This window comes from Saimiri boliviensis, chromosome 14 (genome assembly GCF_048565385.1).
Source record: "Saimiri boliviensis isolate mSaiBol1 chromosome 14, mSaiBol1.pri, whole genome shotgun sequence".
NCBI lineage: Eukaryota > Metazoa > Chordata > Mammalia > Primates > Cebidae > Saimiri > Saimiri boliviensis.
This window is the reverse complement of record NC_133462.1, coordinates 16271745-16283824: the sequence shown is the minus strand read 5'-3', so window position 1 is coordinate 16283824 and position 12080 is coordinate 16271745. Positions and strand designations below refer to the sequence as shown.

The 12080-nt window shown below is 51.9% G+C and overlaps 1 protein-coding gene across 3 annotated transcripts in view; it reads left to right on the top strand.

The window, feature by feature from the left end:
- Window positions 1–12080, top strand: part of SPTBN4 (spectrin beta, non-erythrocytic 4) — a 109094-nt gene that overhangs the window by 37619 nt on the left and 59395 nt on the right. For all 3 annotated transcript variants that reach the window (XM_074386329.1, XM_039465848.2, XM_074386328.1), the window contains 7 exons: window positions 759–874; window positions 2635–2747; window positions 2850–3037; window positions 3112–3229; window positions 3498–3656; window positions 5359–5661; window positions 7574–7724. In XM_074386329.1, the coding sequence (XP_074242430.1) occupies window positions 759–874; window positions 2635–2747; window positions 2850–3037; window positions 3112–3229; window positions 3498–3656; window positions 5359–5661; window positions 7574–7724 (1148 nt within the window). The remainder of the gene's footprint in view (window positions 1–758; window positions 875–2634; window positions 2748–2849; window positions 3038–3111; window positions 3230–3497; window positions 3657–5358; window positions 5662–7573; window positions 7725–12080) is intronic.

The following is a 12080-nucleotide window of genomic DNA, read 5'->3' as shown; positions in this document are numbered from 1 at the left end:
CTCCTGGCTTGGTCCTCACACTTCTAACCACTGCATAACACTACACAGGTATCCCCAAAGTAAGTATATGTGTCCTGGCCAGGCGCGGTGGCTCACACCCGTAATCCCAGCACTCTGGGAGGCCTAGGCAGGCGAATCACTTGAGGTCATGAGTTCAATATCAGCCTGGCCAATATAGTAAAACCCCGTCTCTACTAAAAATACAAAAATCAGCAGGGTGTGGTGGCACATGCTTATGATCCCATCTACTTGGGAGGCTGAGGTACAAGAATCACTCGAACTCAGGAGGTAGAGGTTGCAGTGACCCGAGATCGTGCTGCTGCACCCCAGCCTGAGCAACAGAGTGAGACTCCATCTCAAAAATAAAGAACAGAAAAAAAGGACATGTGTCCTCACACAACACACATAAGGGCAGTACACACTCGTATTGTCATATGATTTCACAGAGACACACAGCAGGCAGGCACTGTGTGAGCTCATCTCTTCCAAGCACACGCAGGCTGGTCTACCCATACGTCTGTGCATGCAGGAAATGCACATGCACACACACATTCCTGGGAACCCACGGAGACATGCCCGCGTCCATCACGCTCACATCACAGCTAAATGCTGCACAGCACACACAGCTTGCCCCTTGGCTAGATGGTGCCCTTCTGCCCCTCGCCTTGAGTGGCGCTCAGACAAGGGTGGCTTCTTCCCTGCTTGCCCAACGGCTCTGGAGCCTGCCTGCTGCCTGCCTGCTCTGTGCCCCTGCCCAGGCCCGATCTCGTGGACTTCAGCAAACTCACCAAGTCCAACGCCAACTACAACCTGCAGAGAGCCTTCCGCACAGCTGAGCAGCACCTGGGGCTGGCGCGGCTGCTGGATCCTGAAGGTGAGCCCCGAGTGGGCCCAGTCCAGACTTCCTCTTGGGGGACACCCAACCTTAATGTCGTGTCAGACTCCACTCCCTCCCACCCTAGCACCATCCCAAATCCTGAGGTCTCTCCAAATCCCAACCCTCTCCCCAGCCTCCTCCCCTTCCACCTCCCTTCCTCATGTGCAATCCCTCCCAAGTCCCATCCTCACACCACTTCTTCTCTCATCCCCAGCCCTGTCCCCGTGTAACCCCTCCTCTTCCCCATTCTCAGTTTCCTCCCATGCCCAACTCCCCACAACCCTGCTTTCAACCATCTCCGAAAACCAACTCCCACTCCCCTATCCCAACCTCAAACCCAATAGCATCTCCAATCCCATCCCCATCCCCATCCCTAACGCCAAAGCCATGGTCACGTGTCCCCATCCCCTCCACATCTTCAGCTCTAGCTCCATTCCTATCCCCACCCTAATCCCTTTTCCAGCTGCATTTCGCCCTAGCCCATTCCCACGTCTGTCTCTCCCACAACTCCATCCTCATCCTCAACTGCTTTTCCACTTCTAGTCTAACCCCAACCTCGTCCCTGACTTCAGCCTCAGCCCCAATCCAGGATCAGCCCTGACACCCATCTCCCATCATGAACAAAAGCTGCTCCCTTCCTCTGAGCATCCACTGTGTGCCAAGCATGGGGCTGGGAACTTCATGAGAGCTGTTCAGTTTCATCTTCACACTGACCTGATGATAGAGAATTTATCAACTCTGATTAATTATTATTTTTTTGAAACAGAGTTTTGCTCTTTTCACCCAGGCTGGAGTGCAGTGGCGCAATCTTGGCTCACCACAACCTCTGCCTCTCAGGTTCAAGAGATTCTCCTGCTTCAGCCTCCCGAGTAGCTCGGATTACAGGCATGTGCCACCATGCCTGGCTAATTTTTGTATTTTTAGTAGAGATGGGGTTTCTGCATGTTGGCCAGGCTGGTCTTGGACTTCCCACCTCAGGTAATCCACCCACCTCGGCCTCCCAAAGTGCTGAGATTGCAAGCATGAGCCACTGCACCCAACCTATTTTTATTTATTTATTTATTTATCTTTTGAGACAGAATCTGGCTCTGTCGCCAAGGCTGGAGTGGAGTGGCGCTATCTCAGCTAACTGCAACCTCCGCATCCCCGGTTCAAGCAATTCTTCCATCTCAGTCTCCCAAGTAGATGGGACCACTGGTGCCCACCACCACACTTGGCTAATTGAGAGGTTGAGGCGGGCAGATCACATGAGGTCAGGAGTTCGAGACCAGCCTGACCAACATGGTGAACCCCCATCTTTACTAAAAATACAAAATTAGCCAGGCATGGTGTTGCATGCTTGTAACCCCAGCTACTTGGGAGGCTGAGGCAGGAGAATCACTTGAACCCAGGAGGCGGAGGTTACAGTGAGGTGAGATTGTGTCATTGCACTCCAGCCTGGGCAACAAGAGCAAAACTCCATTCTTTTTCTTTTTTCCCCACCCAGCCCCAAAACTCCATTAAAAAAAACAAAAAACAAAAAACAACAGTATACCTTTTTCTCCGCAGTGGTTTATATGTGTCAGGTCAGCCACTATTTAATCCCAGGAGGTAGATTTCTGTTTGGCAGATACAAAACCCGAGGAACAGAGAGATTAATTATCTTGCCCAAGGTCACACAGCTAGTGAGAGTGGCTCCTCTATCTCTCCACCCAATACCTTCAAGTGCCCTGTCAAAGTGCCCGCTGTCTTGTTCCCTGACTCCCTCTTCCTTCCAGATGTGAACATGGAGGCTCCAGATGAGAAGTCCATCATCACTTACGTGGTCTCTTTCTACCACTATTTCTCCAAGATGAAGGCTCTGGCTGTGGAGGGGAAGCGTATCGGGAAGGTATAAGGAGCCAAGGAGTGGGTGAGTGGGAAGCTGGGAGCTGGCGGCAGGCCCGGGTGGGGTGAGGCTGACCCCACCCGCCACCGTCCTCTGCTACATCAGGTCCTGGACCAGGTGTTGGAGGTGGGGAAGATCATAGAACGCTACGAGGAGCTGGCGGCCGAACTGCTGGCCTGGATCCACCGTACTGTGGGCCTCATCAGCAACCAGAAATTTGCCAACTCCTTAAGTGGGGTGCAGCAGCAGCTCCAGGCTTTCACGGCCTATTGCACGCTGGAGAAGCCTGTCAAGTGAGGCCCAGCTCTGGAGGGAGGGTGGGCAGGGATGGCATGATGGCAGGGCTCCTGAGCTCATGCCCCTTCAGGTTCCAGGAGAAGGGAAACCTGGAGGTGCTGCTCTTCAGCATCCAGAGCAAACTGCGAGCCTGCAACCGTCGTCTCTTTGTGCCTCGGGAGGGCTGTGGCATCTGGGATATTGACAAGGTGAGGCCGGGGATCCAGGGGAGAGGCGGAATTGCACTGCGGAGTGGTATAGGTTGTGCACTGCTCAAGGGACTCATTCATAGAGTGGGCATGATGGATTAGATATTCAGTCTGACACTTTTTCAGCAGTCAAGTGTCATAAGGAAGCAACATATTTTCCAATTTGCATGAAGTTGCCATAAATGCCATGAGTATCCTCAGACTAAGTCAAGACCATTAAACTGCAGGGAGCTGCCAGAGTCTGACTGCCTCCTCTCATTTCCTGCAGGCATGGGGTGAGCTGGAGAAGGCCGAGCATGAGCGAGAGGCTGCCCTACGGGCTGAGCTGATTCGGCAGGAGAAGCTGGAACTACTGGCACAGAGGTTTGACCACAAGGTGGCTATGAGGGAGAGCTGGCTGAATGAGAACCAGCGTCTGGTCTCCCAGGTACACGGTGTAGGGCTTGGCTGTAGGTGGTGGTGGAGGGGGGGAAGGAAGGGCGGGGCTCATGGTCCCAGGACCAGAGGGAGACTTGATGTCCTAGGCAACAGGGAAGAGTTGGGTTAGTCTCCTGGTGACAAATGAGGATGGGGGCTGGGCCTGGTGGCTCACACCTGTAATCCCACCACTTTGGGAGGCCAAGGCAGGCAGATCACGAGGTCAGGAGTTTGAGACCAGCCTGACCAACATGGTGAAACACTGTCTCATCTAAAAATACAAAAATTAACTGGATATGATGGCACAAACCTGTAATCCCAGCTACTCAGGAGGCTGAGGCAGAAGAATCTCTTGAACCTGGGAGGCGGAGGTTGCAGTGAGCCTAGATCAAGCCACTGCACTCCAGCCTGGGCAACAGAGCAAGATTCCATTAAAAAAAAAAAAAAGGGAAAGGGAGAATTGGTCTTCTAAGTGATTGATTAGGAGAGTGAGGCTGGTCCCCAGGGTAACTGGAGATGGCAGAATTTGTGTCTTCAGAAATAGGGGGAGTGTTTAGCTAGATTCTTTTTTTTTTTTTTTTTTTTTCGAGACGGAGTTTCGCTCTTGTTACCCAGGCTGGAGTGCAATGGCGTGATCTCGGCTCACCGCAACCTCCGCCTCCTGGGTTCAAGCAATTCTCCTGCCTCAGCCTCCTGAGTAGCTGGGATTACAGGCACGTGCCACCATGCCCAGCTAATTTTTTGTATCTTTAGTAGAGACGGGGTTTCACCATGTTGACCAGGATGGTCTCGATCTCTTGACCTCGTGATCCACCCGCCTCAGCCTCCCAAAGTGCTGGGATTACAGGCTTGAGCCACCGCGCCCGGCCTAGCTAGATTCTTAAGTGACAAGGGAGGTTGTATCTGGTGTCTAGGGTAACTCAGGAGGATAGAATTGGTTTCCTAAGTGACAGAGTCAGGTAAACCTGGTCCCTCATCTCCAGGACAGGGAAAGCATGGGCCTCTTTCCTGGGTAACAAGTTTAAGGTTAGAGATGTAACAGGAGAATGGGACTTGTTTCCCGGGTAACTGAAGAGTGCGAAGCTGATCTCCAGGGAAACAGGGGAGTGTGGCGTTGGTCTCTAGGGCAATGGGGAGGGTGGGTCTGGTCTCTAGGGTAACTTTGGAAGATGGGCTGGTCTCCAGGGCAACAGGGAGGGGGTGGGTCTGGTCTCCAGGGTAGCTTTGGAAGATGGGCTGGTCTCCAGGGAAACGGGGAGGGTGGTTCTGGTCTCCAGGGTAACTTTGGAAGATGGACTGGTCTCCAGGGCAACAGGGGAGGGTGGGATTGGTCTCCAGAGTAACTCTGGAGGGTGGCATTAGTCTCCAGGGCAACAGAGGAGGATGGGGCTGGTCTCCAGGGCAACAGGGGAGGGTGGGGTTGGTCTCCAGGGTAACTCTGCAGGGTGTTACTAGTCTCCAGGGCAACAGGGGAGGAAGGTTGGTCTCCAGAGCAACTGGGAAGGGTCGAGCTGGTCTCCCAGGTAACAGGGAAGGGCAGGGCTTGTCTCCAAGGTAACAACGGAGGGTGGGGCTGGTCTCCAGGATAACTAGGGAGTGCAGGGCTGGTCGCCATGGTAATGGAGGAGGAAGTCCCCAGGGTCACACAGGGTCAAGGTAACAGGCAGACTGCTGAGGCAGCATGGGTGAGCGTCTGACCTGCACTACCCCAGGACAACTTTGGGTATGAGCTGCCTGCAGTGGAGGCAGCCATGAAGAAACACGAAGCAATTGAGGCGGACATTGCAGCCTACGAGGAGCGGGTGCAGGGCGTGGCGGAGCTGGCCCAGGCGTTGGCGGCTGAAGGCTACTATGACATCCGGCGGGTGGCAGCCCAGCGTGACAGCGTCTTGCGCCAGTGGGCCCTGCTAACTGGGCTTGTGGGTGCCCGGCGAACACGGCTTGAGCAGAACCTGGCCCTGCAGAAGGTCTTCCAGGAGATGGTGTACATGGTGGACTGGATGGAGGAGATGCAGGTGCCAGGCGGGGGCACGGATGCGGGTGGGGTGCCAGGAGGGAGGGAGACGTGGACGCTGAAAGAGTTGACGGAGAGCTGGAGATGGTGAGGGAAGGGCAGAGACAGAAGATAAAGAGAAAGCCGGGGAGACACAAAAAGAAGGAGAGAGTGAGAGAAAGATGCAGAGATGGACAAGAGAGGCAGAGAAAGAAACAAAGAGTGAGAGTCACAGATGAATAGAGAAACAGAAAAATGCTGGGCACGATGGCTCACATCTGGAATCCCGGCACTTTGGGAGGCCAGGGCGGGTAGATCACTCAAGGTCAGGAGTTTGAGACCAGCCTGGCCAACATAGTGAAACCCCGTCTCTACTAAAAATACAAAAAAAAGGCAGGCTTGGTGGCATGTGCCTGTAGTCCCAGCTATTTGGGAGTCTGAGGCTCAAGAATCACTTGAACTCAAGAGGCAGAGGCTATAGTGAGCTGAGATGGTGCCACTGTGCTTCAGCCTGGTGACAGAGTGTGACTGTCTAAAAAAAAAGAGAGAGAGAGAGAAATGGAAAAAGACATAAGATATAGAGTCAGAGTAAGCCAGGGGTGCAGACAGAGAGAAGTGACAGTTTGAGAGAGAGGAAGAGAAATCAGAGACAGAGACAGAGAGAAGGGGAGACAGACACAAAGGTGGCAATCGAAATCTATGTGGCTCCAGAGAAAGACACAGGAAGATGGAATCAATTTGAGAGAGAGAGAGAGAGAGAGAGAGAGAGAGAGAGAGAGAGAGAGAGAGAGATGAAACAAGGAAGATAGAAGCCAACTGGGTGTGGCGGCCCACACCTGCAGTGCCAATAGTTTGGGAGGCCAAGGTGGGCAGACTGCTTGATCCCAGGATTTGAGACCAGCCTGGTCAACATAATGAGATCTTGTCTGTACAAAAAATTTAAAAGTTAGCTATGCATGGTGGCGTGTGCTTGTAGTCCCAGCTACTCTGAAGTGGGAGGATTGCCTGAGCCCAGGAGGTTGAGGCTACAGTGAGCCATGATTGCACCACTGCACTCTGGGTGACAGAGCGAGACCCTGTCTCAAAAAAAAAAAAAAGAAGAAGAAGAAGAAGAAAAGCAGCAGCAGGGCACAGTGGCTCATGCCTGTAATCCCAGCACTTTGGGAGACCAAGGCGGGTGGATACCCTGAAGTCAGGAGTTCGAGACCAGCCTGGCCAACATGGCAAAACCCCATCTCTACTAAAAAATACAAAAATTAGCCGGGCATGGTGGCAGGTGCCTGTAATGCCAGCTACTCAGGAGGCTGAGACAGTAGAATCGCTTGAACCCAGGAGGCAGAGGTTGCAGTGAGCTGAGATCATTCCTATGCACCACAATCTGAGTGACAGAGTGAGAATCTGTCAAGAAAGAAGAGAAAGAGAGACAGAGAGAGAGAGAGAGACAGAGAGAGAGAGAGAGAGAGAAAAGAAAGAAAAGAGAGAGAAAAAAGAAAGAAAGAAAGAGAAAGAGAAAGAAAGAAAGTGAAAGAAAGAAAAGAAGGCAGGCAGGCAAGCTGGAAGCTGAACGGGAGATGCAGACAAAGAGAAAGAGGCGGAGGCAGAGAGAAGGAGACAGAGCTCAGAAATGTGGAGCCCATGAGAGATGGAAACATTCAGAGAGAGAGACAGGTAGAGAGAGGGGAAGACAGAGACAGAACACCATGGCTAGCTGTGAGTGCCCATAGCAGCTGGGCACTCTGCTTTCTTCTGATGAGGAAACTGAGGCCCAGGCCGCAGAGCCGATAAGAAGGTCTTGAGGTGGGTCCGTATCTTTCCAAGACGGGTCAGAGTCGGGAGTGGCGGTGCAGAGCAGCAGGGGCCAGCGCAGGCGATGGGGGAGGGCGGGCGGCCCAGGGCGGTGCCCGAGGTGTGCTCAGTGCTGTCCCCGCTTGCAGGCTCAGCTGCTGTCCCGGGAGTGTGGGCAGCACCTGGTGGAGGCAGACGACCTGTTGCAGAAGCATGGACTGCTGGAGGGGGACATTGCGGCCCAGAGCGAGCGGGTGGAGGGCCTCAACGCCGCTGCCCTGCGCTTCTCCCAGCTGCAGGGTGAGTCTTGGGGCTGGGGCGGGGGCTGGGGGCGGAGACTTTCAGAACTGGTGCTGATAGAGGCAAGAGTGACTCCTGAGAGACAGAAGAAAAGAGTGAGCTCCCTGTCCTTGGAGGCATCTAAGCAGAGCCTAGGATCACATTCCATTAGGGAAGTCATGACTCCTCAGACTTGACTGGTAATTTTTGTCTTAATGTTTTCTTTCTAACGTTTATGTTATTTTAATGCGGTATCAAGGAAATCTTTTACTTGAATTTTCTTTTTTTTTTTTTTTTTGAGACGGAGTTTCGCTCTTGTTACCCAGGCCGGAGTGCAATGGCGCGATCTCGGCTCACCGCAACCTCTGCCTCCTGGGTTCAGGCAATTCTCCTGCCTCAGCCTCCTGAGTAGCTGGGATTACAGGCACGCGCCACCATGCCCAGCTAATTTTTTGTATTTTTAGTAGAGACGGGGTTTCACTATGTTGACCGGGATGGTCTCGATCTCTTGACCTCGTGATCCACCCGCCTCGGCCTCCCAAAGTGCTGGGATTACAGGCTTGAGCCACCGCGCCCGGCCCACTTGAATTTTCTTTAGCAGTTCTCTTTTATTTCTTTTTAGCCTAGAACCCATAAGATGGTTCTGGAAATTGCAGGAAAATTATTTTAAAGCAGTAAGTATAGAATCTCTGAAATTGAAATGAGCCTTGAATGTTCTAGCTAGCCTGGTATAAGTGACAGAGAGGCCTCAGGTCATCAAATGTTGGATCGTGATAGAGAGTCCAGGTTTCTCTGTGTTCCCCAGCAGGAAAATCATGTATTTTGCATAGTCTAGTCCTCCTACCTCTACCGTGGGCCATTTCACTCTCTGTACACCAGCGCTGCACCAAGCAAGCTGATGGCTAATGCGTTTGAGAGATACTAACCTAAATCATCCACTGTAGCTGGATAAAGGCATCTCTTTGGGGACTTAACAGAAGTTGGGGAGAATCAGTGCCCTGAGTGGCAAGATGGACCACTCCACCTCTTCCTGCTTTAGATTCTGTAGTAATAACTCATGTTTATTGAGCACTTGTTATGTGCCAAGGCCTTCACAGACTGATCTCAATGAATACCATTTAAAAAGACCTGTGTGGGCTGGGCACAGTGGCTCATGCCTATAATTCCAGCACTTTGGGAGGCAGAGGCAGGAGGATTGCTTGAGCCCAGGAATTCAAGACCATCCTGGACAACATAGAAAGACCTCATCTCTGTCAAAAAAAAAAAAAAAAAATAGCCGGGCATGGTGATGCCTTCAGTGCTAGCTACTTGGAGTCTGAGACAGGATGATCATTTGAGGACAGGAATTGGAGGCTTCAGTGAGCCATGATCATGCCACTGCACTCCAGCCTGGGTGACACAGTGAGACTTTGTCTCTTAAAAAACAAAGTGGCCAGGCACGGTGGCTCATGCCTGTAATCCCAGCACTTTGGGAGGCCGAGGCAGGCGGATCACGAGGTCAAGAGATCAAGACCATCCTGGCCAACATAGTGAAACCTGGTCTCTACTAAAATACATAAATTAGCTGAGTGTGGTGGTGCATGCCTGTAGTCCCACCTACTACTCGGGAGGCTGAGGCAGGAGAATTGCTTGAAGCCGGGAGGCGGAGGTTGCTGTGAGCCGAGATCACGCCACTGCACTCCAGCCTGATGTCTGGCGAAAGACTGAGACTCTGTCTCAAAAAACAAAAAACAAACAAACAAAAAAAGCAGGCCAGGCATGGTGGCTCACTTTGGGAGGCTGAGATGGGCGGATCACCGGGCGGATCACTGGATGTGGGGAGTTCAAGACCAGCCTGACCAACATGGAGAAACCCCATCTCTATAAAAATAAATAAATAAATAAATAAAGCAACCCTGTGTTAAGTAATGTATAGTCAGGGCCTGTTTAGCAGCAAGTGATAGAAATTCAGTTCAAATGGCTTAAGGTGAAAAGAAAGTGGATTGCCTAAGGTAACCAAAATGATCAGGGATGCCCAGGCAACATGGCGAAACCCGTCTCTACCAAAAATACAAAAAATTAGCTAGGCATGGTGGTGTGCGCCTGTAGTCCCAGCTACTCCAGAGGCTGAGGTGAGAGAATCACCCGAGCCTGGGGAGTCAAGGCTGCAGTGAGGCAAGATTGTGCTACTACACTCTAGCCTGGGCAAACCGAGTGAGACCCTGTCACAAAAAAGAACTGTCTGGGGAAGGGTGAGTTTTACTTCAGGCATGGCTGGATCCAGGTATGGTTCAAGGGTGGTTTTAAGACTCCATCTGAGGCCAGGCATGGTGTCTCGTGTCTGTAATTCCAGAGCTTTGGCAGGCCGAGGTGGGAGGATTGCTTCAAGCCAGGAGTTTGGGCAACATAGCGAGACCCCCATCTTTCTGTCTAAAAAGAAAAAAAAAAGACTCAGGCCAGGCGCAGTGGTTCACACCTGTAATCTGAACACTTTGGAAGACCGAAACCGGCCGATCGCTTGAGGTCAGGCATTCGAGACCAGCCTGGCCAACATGGTGAAACCCCGTCTCTCCTAAAAGTACAAAAAAAAAAAAAAAAAATTAAAAAAATTTAAAAAATTAGCTGGGCATGGTGGTGCACACCTGTAATCTTAGCTACTCGGGAGGCTGAGCTGGGAGGTTTGCTTGAACCCAGGAGGCAGAGGTTGCAGTAAGCCGAGACCACACCACTGCACACTCCAGCCTGGGCGACAGACAGAGACTCCTTCTCAAAACAAAAGACTCCATCTCTCTCATCTCTCTCCATCTCTAGTCTCTGTGTTGGTGTCACTGTCGAGCAGTCCTGCCCCTTGTGATGTAAATCTGGGATCATTCAGCCTCAGGTATATATACTTCCTAACAGGTTAGCAGAGCCAATGGGACACAGGGCCCGTCCCTTTCTCCCAAGAGTTCCGACCCAAAGTCCTAGGAGAGCTTGCGTTGGCTCACAGCGGGTCCCATCATTGCTCAGCCAATCATTGTGGCCCCTGGGCATGCAGTGATCTAATTGGCCACATGCCTGAGACCCGCCTATCCCAGGGCCAGGAGTGGGGCAGGCGCATTCCAAAGACTTAAAGACTGAAAAAGAGGAGACAGAGACGCCCTTACCAGACACAGGGACATGGATGCTGATAGGCAAAACCAAGACTGGCTCTAACAAGGTTCCTGTCTTAGTTATATCAGTGCCCTCCAGCCGGAGACCACCAGGAGTCCTTCTGTGGTCAGACCAAGCTGGGTTTCGTGGCGCTTTGCACACACCATGGTGAGCTGTGGGACATCTCAGCAAGAAAGTATGATGGGGGGCTGGGCGCAGAGGCTCACGCCTGTAATCGCAGCACTTTGGGAGGCCGAGGCGCGTGGATCACATGAGGTCAGGAGTTTGAGACCAGCCTGACCAACATGGTAAAACCCTATCTCTGCTGAAAATACAAAGAATTAGCAGAGTATGGTGGCGCATGCCTGTAATCCCAGCAACCTGGAAGGCTGAGTAGGAGAATCACTTGAACCCGAGAGGCAGAGGTTGCAGTGAGCGGAGATCACGTCACTGCACACCAGCCTGGGGAACAGAGCGAGACTCTGTCTCGAATATACGTATATATATGATTGAGGGCTTATTGTAGGATTTGGGCTTGTGTTAGGCGATTTGGAAGATGATTCGGTGTAGTGAGTTTTGTGGTGGATTGGGTGCTGTCGGCGTGGGAGTGACAAGGTGATGGGCATCTTAATCATTTTGATCTAGGTGGTGGGAGGAACAGATGGAGACTGTTGCAGTAATTGGTAGCCATCATGCATCTTAGCCAGGCGAAGGGGATGTGTGATCATTTTTGTGGTTTGCACAGTGACCTTGCTTTTGTCTGTGCTCAGCATGATTAGGGGGTGAGTCTTGGTTTTGTCCTACTCCATCTCGGTCACAGAGTCACAGAGTGGCCCCATCTGATGTTAGTGTTCTGTGAGATTGTTTTATTATTGTTGTTGTTTGTGGCTTTTTTTTTTTTTTTTTTTTTGAGACGGAGTTTTGCTCTTGTCACCCAGGCTGGAGTGCAATGGCGCGATCTCGGCTCACCGCAACCTCCGCCTCCTGGGTTCAGGCAATTCTCCTGCCTCAGCCTCCTGAGTAGCTGGGATTACAGGCACGTGCCACCATGCCCAGCTAATTTTTTGTATTTTTAGTAGAGACGGGGTTTCACCATGTTGACCAGGATGGTCTCGATCTCTCGACCTTGTGATCCACCCACCTCGGCCTCCCAAAGTGCTGGGATTACAGGCTTGAGCCACCACGCCCGGCCTCTTTTTTTTTTTTTTTTTTTTTTTTAAGAGACTTGGTCTCTCTGTTACCGAGGCTGGTCTTGAACTCCTGGAC